The 20,122-nt window shown below is 34.1% G+C and overlaps 2 protein-coding genes across 2 annotated transcripts in view; one reads left to right on the top strand and one right to left on the bottom strand.

Annotated features, from left to right (window-relative positions):
* The window catches only part of LOC112639233, a 223,869-nt gene that overhangs the window by 95,950 nt on the left and 107,797 nt on the right, over positions 1–20,122 (top strand). The gene's annotated exons all lie outside the window — the stretch shown is intronic.
* LOC105247888 overlaps positions 1,634–20,122 on the bottom strand; it is a 95,619-nt gene continuing 77,130 nt past the window's right edge. The window contains exons 5-6 of the mRNA XM_011252350.2: positions 18,352–18,598; positions 1,634–2,148 (exon numbers count right to left, since the gene is read on the bottom strand). Of these exons, the coding sequence (XP_011250652.1) occupies positions 1,973–2,148; positions 18,352–18,598 (423 nt within the window). The 3' untranslated portion in view covers positions 1,634–1,972. The remainder of the gene's footprint in view (positions 2,149–18,351; positions 18,599–20,122) is intronic.

Genomic DNA, 20,122 nt, shown 5'->3' with positions numbered 1-20,122 from the left:
ATCGGTTTCGCGGAGAGGCTGAATTACGGGCAACCTAATTTATGGCTTATAAGCCCGTTCCTGCAATTTGCCAATTCCTTTGGAGTGGTTAATCCGCTCATGCGTGTCTACTTTCATGACTTCTCCTTCGTTCTTTTTTCTTCTCCTTCGTTCATTTTTCTTCTTTCTCTTCTCTTCCTTCTCTTCCTAGGATTGCATTCGGCTTTCAGCAAGACTTCTTAAACTACTCGCCGCATCTTCTTGGAAAATTATAGCGAGGAAAATTGAAAAATATTATAAAAATTTGTGCAACTACATTAAAAAGTTGCACGAAAATAATACCTTCTGATATTTAAAAAGACGAAAGCTGATTACATTTTCATTATATTTTCAGCTGATAATCTTTTAAATGACAAACATAAAAAAAGTCATATATATTCTTAGTTTGGGAAATTCTCTATTCATACAAACTAATTAAAATTTTATTTTAACACGCTGTATGAATAGTTCTTTGTGTATTCTTGCTCGAAGAGGACGAAACGTTTTCAAATGTCAGGCACTTTGATCTGAGCGCAAATAGTCCAACTAGAATCGACATAGGTAGTCGTAAGGATTAAAATCTTTCTGCGAAACGCGAAAGTGGGATGCAAAAACATTTTTGTAAAGATAAAGTTCCATTTTGATGCAGCAGACTGATAATTATTTTTATGCTAAGCCATCATGATGCGAATGCTAAGAGTGTCTCGTGTAAACGCGCGCGTACTCGCGTAAAATGAATAAGTCAATGTCAACTCGCTTTGAAGGTATGAAAGTTTGAAAGCATCTTCTGGATTGAGGCTTAAAAGCATACGAATCTGAAATTATTCCGGCTTACTTTACTACCTGATTGTGAGTATTTTATATGAGTAAAATATATACATACGAATATTAAATCTTTGAATGAAAATGCTACAGCAAACACATGTATAGAGACGATCATGAGACGATTATTGCATGAAAAGACATAACACTCAACGAAGATAATGTAGATATATAAAATGAACTTACCTTTGAATTTATTTCATGCTTCGAAAAAGGATTCTTCTACTAAATATATAAAAGAAATTATTAAACTAGGTAAAGTCGCGCAGGGACGATGAGTTAATAAGACAGGAGATCTCTTATATACAGTTCGTATTATAATTTATTACAATTTGTACAGATTACAAATCAGTACCTATCTTGATGCATTTTCTGTCGGACATCATAAAAGGAGCGAATATTGAGCAGAACGCCGCTCGTTACTGCGCTAACGTTATTTTATATATATATATATTTATATATATATCAGTTATTATAGTTACCCCTGTGAATAATCTATATTTGACACTTTGTGAACACTCCGATCACTAATAAATATTTCATTTATACTTCGTCGGAGAATTCAAATGAAAACGTGAACGGAAGTCGAATCTCCATCGTGTTTCCTTCTCCTATCGAAACTGTCATTCTTTAATCACACAAATGAAGCTGCTGTCACGGCTTGAAGCCCCAGATTATTAGGTTTTACTTGGATGTAATCAGATCAGATAGTGGCAGTGATATCTTCATGAAGGCCACGAGCTACCTGCTAACCGTGGGCTTGTAACGATTCCATGCTCACTTCGTTGCTTTAGGATAGCCGTTTTTTCTGTCTGTGTCTCGACACGCGAACGTTTCTTTATCCGTCATTTATTTCCCTCTTTTCGTTAGTAGAGCGATCAACAATTTACATCGAAAGACAACACGTTCAAAAGTAACAGTATACGAGTTATGGATAGTCTTGCGATCGATTCGCTAGCGTTACGCCAATCTTCTCCGCGTTTAGGCTCCTCGAGAGAATAAAAATCATCGTTATTCCACTATCTATTCTATACATAGTAACATACATAACTGGAAGCCCTAGACTACTAGGTTTTACATGGACGATGTAATCAGATCAGACAGTGGCAGTGATATCTTCATGAAGGGCGAGCTACCTGCTAACCGTGGGCTCGTTCCTCGCCGGTACATTCGTTATGTTACGGGGAACCGTCATCGTCAGCGTCGACGTCATCATCAGGAACAGGGTAGCCGCCGCGACGGCCATTATTATCGCCGTGCCACGGTTACCATTCCAGGGCCAATTCTGTCCGGCGCATCCGTTCACTCCTGCTCAACAGAAAGTAGTCGCATGTTAACGAACCGCGAAAGGGTAATGAAATTTTATGGAACGTGTCGGTATAGATCACGGCGTAGTACTCGGCTACTGTGCGCGAGCCATTCTGGAGTAATAGACACGGTGTCCCAAAAGGATACGCGACAAGTTTAATTATACCCGCCGATGGCAGTGCATCGGTAAAAGTCGCCGTAGACTGCAAAGTCGTCTTCGCTGGAACATGGAAAATGTAAATTTGAGAACGAGCCTAAGAGAGAGAAAGTTTCATCAAACTTAAGCATCTTTTGAGAAGTTTCCTTCGCAATTACGACCCTATGTACTGCCAACGGCTAAGTAATTTGATTCGACGTGAAACGAGCAGACAGTAATTTGAGTTGTTGATTTCGACTGTGAGCATTGTAGAAATATAGTTAAGTGAGAATAAAAAATATGAAAGAGCGAAAAAATACTCAACTTTAATATTTTTTTTAATCACATTTAGTAACATCATAAAATATAACTGTTCCATGTTTTTTATATATCAATATTTCAATATGAAATACACGTATACGTACGATGTACATGTTATGTTTGAATACAAATAAATTTTAATAATGCTTGATATTAAGAATTTATTTATATCGTTTAAATCAAATTTATTAATTGTAAAAGTTGAGTACTCGCTATGCAATATATTATTAATTATGTTAATCTCTTTAAATTCTGATCAATATTGATGATGAGTATTTATTCCGTACTTTATGAGGTCGTTATAGGATGTTCTCATCAAATTACGAAAATCAAGGGAGAATATGATGGATTTACAAAAAATGCAAAAGTCTTGTAATAATCCATAATTTCACGACTGGCTTGACTAGGTAATATATTATACGTTTCGTTGTAAGCATGATTAAAATGTTAACGTATTTGAACGGTGAGTCGAAGCAAGACGAAATTGAATGAGAGTCGAAATTGGTTCTCGTATTCAGCTTACGATTGCAAAATTTAGACCGTGATTCCGCTCCATACAAACTGGAGAACGTATTTAATTTCGCTAACCAATCTATGGAATGGCATTCGTTAATATCGAAAACCGATTTATTCTGGCTTCTCGATGGCATTGGTGATATTAAGCGATCGATGCGGCAGTTTCGAAACACCGTGTATGTATCTCCGTGAGTGTGTATCTGCGTGTGTCTTCTTTTTCCGTAAGATTCACCGAGTGTCCTTTGAAGAAGGTTGCCGTTATTAACCGCAACGGACGCGGATGGCTCTTTTAGAAAGTCTCGCGTCGGCAGATGTCGGCGGCATGAAATAAAACTTCGGTAAAACGAGGCAAGGTAAAAGAAGGAACGCGGCGAAGAATCGCATTAAAGGCGACGTCGCGGCTCCGCGATTAAATTTTCAAGAAAGAGGAAGAGTAGCGGGCAGCACGCTGCAGAAAGGAGGCAAGCGAACCAGGAGGGAAAAAGCAAATTACCGGAAGGGCCGTACCGGTCGCCCGTCGGATAACGTCGGCGGGAAAGATGCAAAGAACCTCGGCAAAAAGTGCACGATAGTAATTTCCCTAGAACGAGGAAATAATTTGAACGGTTGCGCTTGTGAAGTCTGAAACGAGCGCGAACTGTAGTTATAGTCGTTGTAATTTCGCCCCACCCCTTCCCGCGGATCATAATTCAGCTATACTGCTACCTATCTACAATTTTTCAACGAGATTAACAAGTTTCCGATGCTATGCTTTAATCGTCTTTACGCAACACTTAAAGTCGACTTTTTAAACAGACTTTGCTAATCAATTTACAGATAACCGAAGCGACGAAAGAATTATAATAGAAACGAGAAAGACTTTTTACAGGATTTAAGTTTTAGCGACTGGATTTCGAAGATAATCTCACAATTTAAAGTTCTCGCGCTTGACCCGCCACGAATTCAATTAAATGAAAATGAATGCGCAATATAAACACTGCGTATGCGATGCTCTCCATCTCCATTCTTATTAACAATATTTCTATGTGTATGCGTGGATTATATTGTAATCTTATCGAGAGAATTACCGAAGGAAAAACCGAGAAAATATCTTTAGATAAAAAAAATATTTTATTATAATTAATATATATTCCATCAGATCCTAAAATCTAATTTTGAACTTATTTAATTAATAATCACATTTTGCGATCGTAGAACAACAAATCAAATTAACAATGATTCTTTCAGCGCGTGCTTTTGTTTATTGTGGAGGAGTAGCGGTCATTAATTGCTGCGGGACATTCGTCTTCGTCCACTGGCGTGATAAATCTACCGACGTTCAACTGCGTATTTCTACACTCATGGCTCATCGGATTAATAAACTCGTCGGGGACAGTGCCACTTCTAGTTATGAGAAGGGAAAAAGTGGCACTTGTGAGATTAATATGTCTACTTGAATAACAGGAAGTCGATTTAGCTGTATATATTTCATTACGTCAGGAGTGAGAAAATATTCCGGGAAATCCGGCTGTCGTGAAAGCACACACGTATAACTATGGGAAGAAAGATTTCAAATAAAATGAAAATTCCTTCTCTTTACAAACATTAACGCATTTTTGGCACGCATTATAATCGATTCTATCTTTTCTTGAAAAATTCCGTAGCTGGTTTATTCAAATTCTTCTTCGCCTTAATACGAAAATTTACTCCGTTTTATCTCGTACATTATATTTTCGATTACATCTTCGAATATTACATCCCTGAGCACATATCCCTTTTATAACTTCCAACGACGATTCATGTCGGCAACAGTCTGGAGGTCTGCCAGAATTGGTCACAACATGCTATTTATTATATTTCGTTGAACAAGAGAACTACTCTCATAAGATCCCACTTGATCTCAACCTTTTTCATGTTACTGCAAGAGACATTGCAATCTGCACTATCGCTTCTTAATCCGATTATATGTCGTTTCGCATCTTCGCATTATTTGTCTTATAAGACATGTATTGGCAAACGTTTTTTAAATATCATATCTTTTTCTCTATATATTTAACCTATATTTATATGAGAATTAAATTAAAGAAGAAAATTAAAATTGTAGAATGTTTTATTTTATAAAATAGACAAAAATTGCAGGTTTATTTATTTTTTTGCATGTTTTTCTTTAATTTTATTTATATTTTTTTGTTTATTTATTGCACAGTTTGTGATGAATTCATGAATGCGTTTTTTAATTAATCGAAACAGTGCTTTCTTCAATAAAAATAGTATAATCAAGAATGTAGTCAGAAAATTCGTAAAAAGAATTTGTTTTTATAGTGTATTATATGTTCGTTAATTTCGGCTGATAGTATATAAGATTCTTTTTCGTGTGATTCTTCGTGCATCGTAACTAGTTTCTTCAGACTTTGGAATTTGAAGCATTAATAGAAATATATACAAAATCGAAATTAATTTGAATAATTTAAATAATTTTTTTGAATTTTTAAATAATTACTAATTTGCCGCATATATGTCAAGTCATTTATGACATTGTATGCTTTATAAAACAAATATTACCGCATAATATAGATGAAATTGAGGATTCTGCTGTTTTCAGAATAAGACAAGAAGAGAAAACAAAGAGAGATTTAGTTAGCACAGAGGTTTCTAAAACGCGCGCTCGGTTTCTCTTATTTAATTTCTCTTCTTTCTCACGAAAAATAGAGAAAGATATCTCTCGGAGAGATGTGTCACAACTTTGTTGACATTAAAATGGGTTAACGTTATTTCGAAGCGGAATATAGAAGTTTCCACCGACTTTATCGATTCCGTCATGTTCCGTGATAAAAGCATCAATTTTTAAGAAGGTATACTCAGGAGAAGCGTAAGTTTTCCTCGCATCAGCATTATAGATTGAACGGATATTACCTTTCTATGTTCTGAGATACAAGACAATGTCATTGTCTTTCCCGTTTGCAAATAGAGTTTTTATGAGTTTCAGAAGGAACAGAAGAATTTCACACGTCAACCAAAGCGCGTGAAATATTGACCATTACTAAATTGACCGAAGAGAGAGCAACGTTCGGATATAGCATGCTTGTATAAATTACACAAAATTCGCTTCTCGGAATAATTAGAAGAGTTATCGAGCAGACGCAAACTAGGAGGGGAGCTTTGCACTTTTAATTACGAGAATAACGATATCTCATGCGCGTCACGCTTGAAAGTTATCTCTAATTTGTGATGCCGGATATGTGCGATATAATTTCCACCTCTTCATCTAAAGCATACACATATACGTGTATGTATATGTATACACATATATATATATATATATATATATATATATATATATATATATAACGAATATAGGGCGATTGTATATCGAATTATATATCGAATTTATTTTGCCGACGTGTTCAATAAACTCATTTATCGGTTTAACTCGGGAAAATAATGCTTGCTCGTTTGAAAAATTACTTTGTTAACGACACGTTTCCTCCTCCCTCATCAATCGACCTCCGAAGTACTTCATTCGATGGGCTACCTTCGTTACGGTTCACTTAGCTCGTGGTAAATAGCACCTGTGTGTGCTTAACCCGTTACCCAATTAAACCGCAGACCATTGCCCCATTTAACTATTACGGCATTATAATAGCGAATTAGGTAATCTGCAAAATTAATATTGCAGTTGCATGGTAAATGTCTCTGTATCGATTAGTGGACTTAATTGTTTTATTATTCCTTACTTTATTAATATTCTTGTAATTTCATTATTGATTTGAAAATTTGCATACGCGAGAAGAGCTTAAAATATACGAAAAATAATAGTAAAGAGGATATTTTGATTGTTAGAAATAAAATTTCACTCACAGAAACACAAAGAAGAAATAATAATTAGGATATCTTAGATACATTATTTGTCACAATTTCGCTACAAATAATTTTTTCTCATAAATTAATCATTTTTTTCGGAATTATTATGATATGTCGCAACCAAGTCATCGTTCGATGATAAAAAAGAATCGGTCGTTGACACAAGTCTCCTAATAAAAATGAAGTGTAGCTGAACACAAGCCACCGTTGGCTGCACATAGTATGTATATATTGTACGTACATCGACTATTGCTTTCGGCGTGTCATCGCGTGAATTACGTGTTCATCGTCACATGTCTGCTGTGACACACCGCGGCGCGACGGAAATCACGAGGCGAAATTCGTCGTCGCGTTCTCCGAGCGAGTTCGCCTAGCGATGACGTTTAGCACGTGTAGAGTCGGTGTTTGGCGGATGGCCAATTATTTGTCGGGTCGCATCGAGTCGGAAATGTCGGCTTTCGAAAGCCTGAAATTTCACCTCGAGTGCCGCAACGCCGTTAACGCCGTTCTCCTCCTCTCGAATGCGACTAAAGAGAGGATTCGGACGCGCCTCGCATCCCTCTGTCATAACGCATTCGACGCCACGTATAACACATTACAACGTTATACGTCGCTGAGGATCCCTTCTGCAAACACATTGAATCAAAGTGCACAAGCAAGTAGGAAAGAGATTGTTACCAGGCGCAGGAACGTGATATAAACTGGATTTAACGCACGTTTAGCGCTTGTCCTTCATCCATCCGTCATTCGTCGACAACTCCCTTCATAACTGTTGATGGCTAAGCGTAATTGATTTTTTTTGTCGAACACAAGTTGTTTTTTTTTCCGATACGTGTGTAACTTTCGGCCGTCGAATGAAGCGAAATGAAGCTATATTGGATATTTTTTTTCTTCACTATTGACTTGGATAATCACGCGCCATTTTCATATTAATCATTCTCCATCGAATAAGTTTTCTTATAACGAAATACAGCAATTTATATTATAATATCTCCAAGTACAGTTTTCTCGTCTGTTTTATTCGGCATACATTATTAATTAACTCCCTTCCATGAATTTTTACGCTACCTGAATTTATGTCATGAGACGGATAATACATATATTCATTTTTCATAGTCTTAATAGAGTATACCGTAATAAAGATATATCCATATGAATCCTTTCATATAAAACGTAACGAAAGAGAGAATGATGAAAGATTTCTGACGGAATAAAGGGATAATGAAAGCGAATAAATGAAGCACTTCGTCACGAATATGTATGATCTAGTTAGTGCTCGCAGCATGCAACTGTCGCGAAGTATGATCATGCCAGCGGATAAAGCGAGATATATTGCATCGCATTCGCGACGAACTTGCTAGTCGATTTTGTACTGTATCCACCGTTTCCTGTTTCGAAATTTGATTTCCATTTCTGATAACTCATTTCCACGTTCAATCAAATTGCCAATTCGTGGGATACTTGAAATCGTTTCGTTCTGATTGTCAGAACATGCAGATTTCATCTTCACGCGGTTTATCAGATCTTTCGCATCAAATTCGATCAAATTCGAACAGTTCTTTCTTGTGTCGACAGCGATATTGAAATTCATTCGTCGAATTGTTTACAGATTAATTCCTCTCCCTCCATTACATAAGATATATATATATAAGAAACATGTCATATATATTATTTGGTGAAAATATCAAAATACTTTAAATATTGAAGAAAGTTTTGAAAGAGAATAATGTACAATTGTATCTCTTTTACATATAATTGGATTTTTATTGGAGAAAAATCAATTCTAAATTGGTCAAAGAACTCGTAGATGAAGAGAAGAAGCGCCGTAAATTGGAATAATTTGTATATACGAATATCATATGCTTCCGTACCCGGCTCAGCGCAATTTGTAGACGATGGAATTAGACTATCGCGAATTTGCACCTGAACCGATGGTAAAGCAAGACAAAAGATCCAGAACTGCATGAACGCCGCAGACATTATTTGCATGCAAATGAAACATTTATGCCAGGGGGAAAAAATCCCACTGATTGAAACACGAAATCGATACAATGACTAGCACTCGTATCCAAGAAAGTAATTTCGAAATACATCTCCGCAACGTTTCACCGAGATCGAAAAAATAATTGTGTTCTTATGCAAAGAAACTAATCTATATTACAAGGAGAATTAGAGTAAGTGTTGCTGCGAGAAAAAAATATAATTAGTATGATCATATTTTGTTTGTCGGTAAATGCAACATTATTCATCGGCGTTATTTCAATTTGTATAAATAATCACGGATCGTGATGTATATTAACATATGGTACATAATTGATAAGCGTTAATGGATTCATCATTAAAACGATTACAATTTATAATTAAATATTCAATATTTATACATTAATATTGACTTGATCATTATGTAACGCGTGTGTGGACATTGTAGAACATTCAATGTTCCACTAGTTTGTGGAGGAAATTTTCATAATGCTGCTAATATTGTTTTTTTTGAAATTTATTTGAAATATCCAGAGAAACTTTATCTAAAAAATTTGTTATTTTTACTTTTCAATATAAAAAATTATTAAAATTATTTAAAAATCTATAAAAAAATGGAACAAAAATATAGGAAGAAAACAATCTTCAACACGAAAAATTAAAAATTAATAGAAATTTATCTTTGTAACACATATGAAATAATTCTGATATAAACTTATTGTGTGCTTTTTATAATTATAAATTCATCATTCAGCTTAGGATGAATGGAATTTGTTTTCCGAGTTATATTTGTGCAAATGAACAGAAAATCTAAGGGAGTGTCGGCGTACACTAAACTTTCGTCGAAATAATGAGCAAGGGATCTCACCTCGTCTGTTTTCCTTCGTTTCCGTGAGAGCTGACAAATTGAACAACTATGGTGCTCATCGAAGCGTTTCGCATTAGCGAACGTTTCGCCGAGGTATAATGACAAGGCTACATTTTCATGCCTCTCTGTGACAGTTACATGGTTCCTCTCATTTTATGACGGTAATTTGCAAAGTCTCAAGTTTCATAGAAGTATATTCTTAATAGATATCTTAACGCGATCTTATTCCTCCTTATCGTTATCTCTCAATATCAATATCACAAAGTCTAGTACGACATTTCAACATAAAAAAGGAAGCGTGTAGAATAAAAAATAAGATATCTCCCTCGTTAAATTCGCTAAACTTCTCGAGCATCTCACAATTTGCAGGGCGTGTACGAAACGATATCGGGATAGGGAAAAATTTCTCGCGAATGTCCAAGAAGCGAAATCTATCCGGGTGGATGGAGATGGAACTTACACCGCCAACTTACTAATCGAAGTGAATCTCTTCACGGGCTCTCCCTCTTTCCTTTTTCCCTCGTGCGTCTCTTTTCCTCCCGATGTGCTTTTCCTTCCTCCGACGCTCGAGTTTCGCTTCGCATTCTTCTGCCACTTCTCCGCGATCCTTTTCTCGCTTCGTAGGGACTTCGACATTCGCGCGCACGCCCGGGTGCTTACTTCTTACTATTCCGGGATACCTTCGAGAAGTGCGCGGCTGCGAACTCGCTTCGCATCGATAATGCGAAACGTATATCCTACCAATGGGGTGCCGATTCCTTGCAGGAAAAGGACGAGGACAGGTTCTCGAGGAGCACGGGAAAAAAAGAGGAAAAAGAAAAAAAAAAGGGCACGGGCTGTCTTCTTACCGGAGACGTATCGAGCTACGATTCCTTTCCAATTCCTGGGGACAGGACGAATCTAAAGAGCGCCGGCAGCCGGAGATGAATATTAACGACTATCCCTACCGGCGCTTCGCTTTCATGGAAATGATTGGACATAGATACAGCGGAATTTCTAATCTGCTCGTTGTTTGTATCGTTCGCTTGGAATTTCTAGAAATTTGAACGTTAGCTTTCAGATTCTCGATGTGACAATCCTTTCCGATTACACAATCGACTTCTTTGTCTGAGATTCTCTTGCACTTAGAACGAAAGATTTCTGGAATAATGAAGTATCGAACGAATTCGATATTGTTTGTGTAACGAGAAGAGTTTCGTTAACAACAGGAGATGTAGATTGATTTTTCCCTTTATTGCTCTTCGACGTTATATTTATTTCAAATTCCGAATTGATAGTATTCTAAAGCTCTGTTCATCCGTATATTTTTAGTAGCTTTTGCTTGATCGAATATGACATGCGCGACGGAATTTCTAATCTTCCGGTCTCACCATATTGTCATACCGCGCGTACGTTATTATCAGTATCGATCGTAGATGGTAGACCGCTTGATTTTCAGGTTGAGCAGACGGTCGATCTCAATGCGGATTATAGACTGCCATACCAATTCCATTACCTGGCTGCGCAGCCGGCCATGCAAATTTTCGCGAGCCGGCAGCAGAACCGGATATGCAAATTCGTTCGGAAAAAAAGGAACTGCGATTGCTCAACTCGACTCGAAACTCGCTACGATTTATGAATTATTATCGCCCTAGGCATGTAGCCTTCTTTTATTCAGGTCGTCAAACTCTTTCCATGTGTCTGTTTCGCTATTTTAATATTATTCGACGAAATCACTCACTGTGATTTACAAATTCATTCACGTTTGCAAAATTATCTTTTCATTTGCACTTCTAAATTTATATTTTCGAAAGAGTATTGCTTTTTATCGATGATTTGTATTTTGTCATTTACAACAAAATTAAATAATAATATAGCTAATAAATATAAATTAAATTTTCGGTATTTTAATAAGCAATTATTTAAAATATTATTCATTTTATAAAAATTAAAAGAGAATATATAAAATATTATATATTTTTGTTAAATATTATATCTTTTCATTTGCACTTTTAAATTTATATTTTTGAGATTATTGTTTTTATCGTAATTTGTATTTTGTTATTTACAATAAATTCAATAATAATACAGCTAACTAAATGTAAATTAAATTTTCGGTATTTTAGTTTAATAAGCAATTATTTAAAATATTATTTATTTTACGAAAATCAAAAGAGAATATATAAAATATTATATATTTCAAAGTTTATAATATTTGGTTGATTCAGAAATAAATTTCGTTTTATTTAACAAACTGAATTTCTATATTTAAAAAACGTTATATATCGTATGTAAATTTATCGTGTCATGAGTGTGGATTTTATTTCGTCAAATCCATTTAAAGTATCTTCACTAAAGTCGAAAAGTCTCATTTTTTTTATATAACATATCTCTTATGTTCTTATCTAAAACAAAACTTCACAAACCATTTTTATGTTATTCAATCACTAGTGTCCTTTTTTGTTAATATATATATATATATATATATATATATATATCATAAACTTTTTCGGCCTTTTTCATTCAACTTTTTGCTTTCTTTGCTATAGTATTATTCCTTTGTTTGATTTCTCATGGCATTATGTGGTAAAGATACACTTTTATATCATTTATTTCATGAGCTGAATTCTCCCGATACTTTTACACAATAATTTGTAATAGTATTGATTTGTAAACAATGCATATCTTAACTGTTTACAACAGATAAAACAATTAGATATCGCAGGTTTCTCAAAATAATTGCTTTTCAGAAACAATTCATCAATTATCTGTAACAAAACACATTTATTTATAAATCAACCTAATATATATTCCTGATTTTTTAAAAATACTTTTTGATATCTTGTATTTGTTGTATAAATAATTCAAGAAGGTACATCTCGTCGCGTACAATTTCCGTTATATTTACTCGTATCTTCACGGCCGAATAGTGTCAACACAGTAACTACTTCGAACTCAGATACGAGTCCACTCGTACGTACTAGAGTTGAGTAAGTATGCTTGCCGGAGCATTTCGGATTTGCGATATACAGTTTTGGCTAGAAGCAAGAGATGTATTTGGTAAATGTGTGGTAAGCTGAATTACTTAATGTTTACAGAATATTTATCAAAAAAAGTATAGTAAATTAATTGCTTTATTGTTTTATCAATAATTAGAATCTAATAATAAAAAGAATATAATAAATATGTTATATTTTTAAAATATTTATGAAACGGTTTTATGCACCAACAATTGTGTACTTTAGATGTCATTCATGACATTATTTATATAAAATATAAAAGACCAATATACACGTATTAATCTATATTTTTCTCAGATAAATAAATATTGCTTATAAAAGAGCAATTTATATGATTTCATATAAATTTATACATTTACTCTTTTTTATCAAATACTTCAAATATTTAACATTTATATATATAATTTGAAATCAAAGTTTAATACTCTCTCTGCAATTTATGAAAAATATTCCATGTTTTTTTTTTACCACAATTGTATATTTAAAGCAACAATAATATTGAATATTTTATTGTACAATTTGTGATAAATTTAACAACAAATATATATCATTATCAGTATGAGTGGACTAAAAACGTTGAAGTCATCATGCTGGCGATTAAAAGCTCAATAATTTGCATTAAACGAGCAAGATATCGCCGTTGGAATTACGCTGCTGTCCGCTATAAGTTTTTCCTTATCTCATGTAATCTCGTCGAGCGATGAGCATCACCACCGAACGATCGGTAACGTTATTAAGACTCGAGGGCGTGGGATTTTAGTAGGTTTCTTGGCTCGTTCTGCCAACAAAGGACGACATCGGCGTCGCCGCGATGATATAAAAGAGGAATGGAGTTCGACGAACTATCGGGGGTTGTGCAAAGGATAGCGTAAGTAAGTGAGGGTGCGGCTGTAGACTCGTGCTAAGTCCTAACATCACGTTTACGTCCTTTTTATTGCGAAGTAATGGTATCGGCGACTAGGAGTAGGCACCATCGCCTCGAATGAAATCCCCGATCATGCCGAGAATGGCTGTGCACTTTTATCGCGTCTCCTCCATCTGCGACTATAGCGACTTCGGCCGTGAAATCGCTCCTGTAATCGTGACAATGTAAGCCGTAAACGCGTTGATCATTCACTCCGCGCGTTTCCAAGAACCGCTACGTACATAGCTTATCAACGAACGAAATTATCGATTGCCCTCTGTAAATGGTTCATTTACGCGCTAGATTTTTCGTTTTCCGATTAATTAACACAGTAAAAAATTGTACGTTCATGTGTTAAAATTTTCTTGTGTTTTGATTAGGACTTCAATGTAAAATTACATACAACTTATATGTTATTATTTTGGTAACGTTTTCATGTGTTACATTTATGTTAACTTCATAACTTAACACTTTGTATATGTCTCTTAGAAATAGAATATTATTTTGAGTATTTTTAACATAATCATTTTAAACAATCAACATGTCTCAAAGTCAGTTTAACATTCTAAGAAAAGTTAAAGTAAATCTTCAAATAATCTTGAATTTTGACATACAAAATAATCAAATTTACTAAATGTTTCTATCACAAATAATTTAAGTTTAAATAATTACCATTATGTGTTAATTAACACATAATAACAATGTTGTCTTCAACATTTCTTACGAGTTATTGTAACTATTTTTTCATGTAATTTTTAATTATTTTGTATGTTATTTTTACATTACATTTAAAGTCACAACAAAAATAAATATAAAGTATTGTGTCAATTATTTAACGTTTTTAATGTGTCAATAAATAACATACGATGAATGAGTTATTTTAACTTAAAATTTAGAGTGGACTTTCTGGACGTGTGAAAAATATTAAAATTAACATTTCATTTTTTACTATGCAGGATAAAGGATTTTTCATTGAATTGATCTTCGATTAGCGACGACGAGTGTGCGCCGATTACGGATTGAATTTATTAGTAATTTACAATTGATCTCTCTGGAATATCGAAGTGATTTATCGAAAATGTTTCTCTCTATGGTGTTTCATTATCGCTATTCTCGTTGTTATGTTCGATATTTTTTGAACATTTATACAAAATTTCTCCCCCGTGGAATCTCAATTGTATAATTATATCCTGGCTATTTATATCTTCTATAATTTTGTAATTATTTATATTTTCTTTCTTCATTGAGAAGGCCAGACGAGAACATTTTTTTTGTCATCAACCACACATTAACCTCTATTTAAATCTATTTTTAATTATGTCATGGAATTATGTTTGTAAGCCGAATGCAAGTCTGATACTTCATAAAGTATAATAATTCTATAGATATCACTCGTATATACAAACACGCACATAAACAACGCACTATACGTGACGAAGCTCCCGCGGAACGTTAATAAAACCGGAGCGTTAATTGCTGAATTCCTCATTGATTAATAGCGCCGGAGGAAGGCAGGACCTAAGTGAGCCGACAATTTCAGAGACGAGAGAAATAGCTGGTCTCTCCGGGGAATAGGTCTTTATACCGCGAAAATAATCCCGAGTCATAATCGCGTTGTACTTATTTTATTATTTAATATCCTTCGCGCGGATATTATTATGCGATGAAGTGACGCGCAGGCAATCGAAATATTTCATTCGTGTGCCAGAGGATTTTAATTAATACTCAAACAGCGCTGTTGGATATGTATTTTACGGAAAAATGATTCCACAAGAGAGAGAAAGAAAAGTCCCGTCCGTGTTATGCGTACAAATAGGCTGACAGAGAGCGATCGATGTCGGCCAGCAAGCGATTTCAATTACATTTTGTTGCCTCTTGTAATGAGGCGCAGTTTAATCATCGTTAAATTACGTGAATGAGGGATACACCGCGCACCGTATCCCTGTGTTTGTGTAAATTGCTGTTACCGACATTGTGTGATAAATGTGTACGCCGCTCGCGTTGATACGATGGCACTCTTGCTATTAACGATCTTTATGGTGTCAATCAAATAACTTGGTAACTCGGCCTTACCTCTCTTCGTCATTGATTAATGGCTCGCGGCGAAGGATCTTCAGGAAGTTTTGCGGGCTTTGTATGCGCGGGGAAGGAAATATGGTGTATATAACCCCGTCTCTCTCAGTATAATCCCCTATTTATAAACCGCTCGGTAATTTAAAAATCTTTAGAAAAATAGTGCCGCTCTTTATCAGCCTTGAGTAAATCTCTCTCGGGGGATGGAGAAGAAGGACGTGTCAGAAAGAGTATCCTGCAACTTCCCAACACTGTCGTGCTACTTTTCCGAGAGATGTTCTTAGATATATGATTATTAATTGTAAGGTACATGCAAAAAATACACACACATATATATATATATTTTTTGTGAATATTAATTATATAATTAAAACCTACGACGATGTGATTCTCGAAACGGTTTACGAATTCGGGGTATAACTTTGACATCGTGATTTTATTGTCTTCGATTGTTATCGTATCGTAAAGATCGTTGAGACGTGCACAATCGCAAGGAGAGATATCCCCCATGAGTCATCTTTCTGCTTTCGAAGGGGAGTGAATTTGCTTTCGCAACTTTTGCGTTTACATGCGACTGCACGCGCGACGATTTAAGGGATGGATAGAGGAGGGGAATCGGAAATAAGACACGCATTAAATCGGAGTGACGAATGAATCGCCGTGGAGTGATTCGATCGAGAAGACGGATACGGGGTCATTTTCTGTAACTGGATAACGGCTATGCTTTTCCAGCTGGAACAATCGTAACCCCCGCGACTTCTTGGCGAGCGACTGATACGGCTACGACGAGCACATAACTGTCGTTGAACGGCGTGATTCACGTGAAAGATTGCGCATGGCTCGATACATTCATGGGGTCGCAGGACCATAAATGTTATTGTCGCTCTTAGCCTTATTACATTTGCACGCTTCCAGAAATGTCTCTTCTAAGAACCGCGCACACCACGTTGTCTACGCGTATTTCGTAAAACTGCATGCAGCCATAGAGATGGAGAATTCGCCTCGAGAACTGCGATAAAGAGAGAGATCGTACATCACATCTTATTAGATGCAAATAAGCGTTGAAGTCGCGATGCCGATTATTCTCGCTCGTATTTCTCGTGCATGAGTTACCATTATTACTCGCTCTAATCAAATTCATTTCTTGCGTTGTTTTGATAAGTCTAATAGATATATAAATGATAAAACTAATATAATATAATTATATAAAATATATAATATAATATAAATATATAATATATATAATAAAATATATAATAAAATTTAATACAATTTATAATAAAATTTAATACAATAAATAATATAAATGTAACATTAAATAAATATAATAATAAATAATATATATATATATATATATATATATATATAATAAATATATGAAATAATATAATATAAATATATAATATATATAATAAAATATATAATAAAATTTATAATACAATAAATAATATAAATGTAACATTAAATAAATATAATAATAAATAATATATATATAATAAATATATAAAATAATATATATAAATAACAGAAAATAAATAATAAATATAAATAATAAATATGTGTGATAAAAAATAAATATACAAATATATAAATAAATATATAAAATGACATGTATAAATAACAGATATGTGATAAAAAATCGATCTTATCATAGATAGAGAAAAAAAGAGAGATTTTGCGCCCCGTTAAATTTGAAAATCAACTGCACGACTCGGTTCATCACGTTTGACTTGTGTTACTTGGGCATAGAAAAAGCATTTATGCGCGCTTGTGCCATCCCATTTAGCTTGATCAACAAAGTTCGTTCAGTTGAATAGCGTCGCGCGATTCGTAAGCGCACGCTTGACAAGTATCACAGTCGCAATAGATATATCGTGCTAATGCTCGTTCCGGTTTCATAGCTTTGTCGGAGATAGTTGATCGTATTGCTATCGATACTGCATTGATTCGATGTCATGACGAAACGCCGATATATGGCGCTCAGAAAGTATTCTCCCGTTGCTGTCTTTCTGTTTACCATTGTCACTCGTTTTTCTTTTAAAACATCGATCTTCGCGGCAATGCGCGAATGTGAGTTAAACTTTTACGCCCATTGTAAATTCGATGAGTGTTATTTATTCGCTTGCGATTGCTGAGTATCTCAAAAATATTTTAGGATGGTACACAAGTAAACGTGAAATGTCTACGATCTATCTAGTTCATAGTTTTTAAATACCGACATAGTCTACAAATAACAATTATTATTACATCATATAACATAATTAAATCTAATTAAAAAATTCAAATTTATAATTTCTAAAATTAAATTATAAATAAGCAATACGATAAAAAAATGAAGAATTTAAAAAATTCTAATAATGAAAATCTGAATATATATTCAGATTCAACATGAATTAATCAAAGATAGATATTTAGAGATATACAGTTATAAAAGGCAGAACAAATAGAACTAATTTTGTCTAATAAAAGATGGAGCGTTATTTTTCCGAACAACCGAAAGAGATTTCTAAAAATAACAAAATCAGAATAGAAAATAGATATAATGTATAATTGATAGCTTACTTACCACCGTATGGTGATGATTTTACACCGGTGATAGGTGCGAGATGCGGTTTGTCCTCGGTGATTACGATGTCCGTCGATTTGCGATAAACGTCCGAGATGGAGGCCGTGCAACGTAGATGTAAGCTTCCATTGCGAAACATGTTCTCCTTCACTTCAAATTCCATTATCGATTTTGTAGATTGTGAATCGTTATTGTGAGAATGGCAGTGTCTTATTATGTATTGCGTTTTATTATTGTCCTCCGTGATCTAAAACAATAAACATCATTTGAATTAACGCGACGTATTTTATCGAGATATTTTTTAGCATGTAGAATAATAAATATTAATTCTAATAAATATTAAATTTTTTTTATTTTATTATTTATATATTCTTTTCATATATTTAAATTATTCTTATTACTATAGAATTATTGCATAAAATATTTATTATAAAATTTAATCTAAATTATACATTTTTATTTTATGCATTGTACGAATGAATAAAATTTCTTTCTTTAAACATACAATTTCAGAAAATTCATCAAAGCTCGTATCTGTACATAAATCAACCGGCTTACAAACATTTAATTTTGAATAATTAATAATCGTGTATTTTAGGAAAAGTTTATTTATCATTTATTCAATATAACCAAGTAAGTACATTAAAATATCTTTTGTATTTATTATCATATCTCACAAAGGGAATTACTATTGCTATTTGTGGTGAAGATATTACGCGACTACATTGCTCTTAATGCAGATAAAGCTTATCTTTTGTTGTCTCTTGTAACTGCATCTTTTGTTTCTATACAAGAATAAAATAAAAAAGAATGAACAGAAAGGGACTGGTGGAGTCAGAAGTCGCTCGGTGTTATTACTTCGAGAACAAACGTGAGGATGCGAATTGTATTTTAGCAACGTAATTTTATATAATATATGTAATATAAAATTTCATGGATTATAAAATTATAACTTTGATATACGAGAATCATATCTTTTGACTTCTTATTTACTTTTATAGATGTTGCTTGCAAGAAGCAACTTCGTCGATCCTTTTCAATATTTTTTGAAAATGTATTCATTTATTTCAGAAACATCTCATTGTTAAAGAAAGAGAGAGAAAGCTGTATAAATTTTACATCAAAAATAAGCATTACACGTTTCAGTTGTCCAGATATCCGGATAATCCGAATATTCGAAAAATCCGGATTTAGCAGCTGAAATCCGGATATATATACATCCAAAGAGTCCAATAAAAATGTCAAGGCGGATTTGGAATCCAGATAATACGAAATTTGAGAATATCAGAAGATATCTTAATATATCAATCTCCGGCATTGTACGTGTAAAGCGGAAAAAGTTTATTCTTCATCTCTTTTCGTAAATATCTATTCAAGAGTATTGTAACATAAATTTCTCTTTTAAAATCATAATAAGATTAATAAGCAAACTATAATTTCATCTTTTATAAAAACGATTGTGAGACAATATAAAATTTCGAATTGAGCGACTCGATGTGGTAAAAAAATATATATTATTATCGCCATATTTTCATACTACACGGTACACGTCAACGTCAACTGCATCGTGACAGAAATATAAATGCATGATATCCGTAATAAATGAGGAGGGGCGACCTTATTTTATGTACAAGCAGGATTACTTTCAAGAAGAATATATGACCAAGAGAAGAAACGAATTTGTCTTCGATCGTCCGCTACGTTACGAGAACAAGAAAACTCCCTGAGAGCTCCGAAGGCGACGTTATCATTTGTAGAACAAACAAGGACA

Source organism: Camponotus floridanus, unplaced genomic scaffold, assembly GCF_003227725.1.
Source record: "Camponotus floridanus strain SB8 unplaced genomic scaffold, Cflo_v7.5 scaffold52, whole genome shotgun sequence".
NCBI classification, from domain to species: Eukaryota; Metazoa; Arthropoda; class Insecta; order Hymenoptera; family Formicidae; genus Camponotus; species Camponotus floridanus.
The sequence above is the reverse complement of the archived record's forward strand: the minus strand, read 5'-3'. Positions and strand labels throughout refer to the sequence as shown.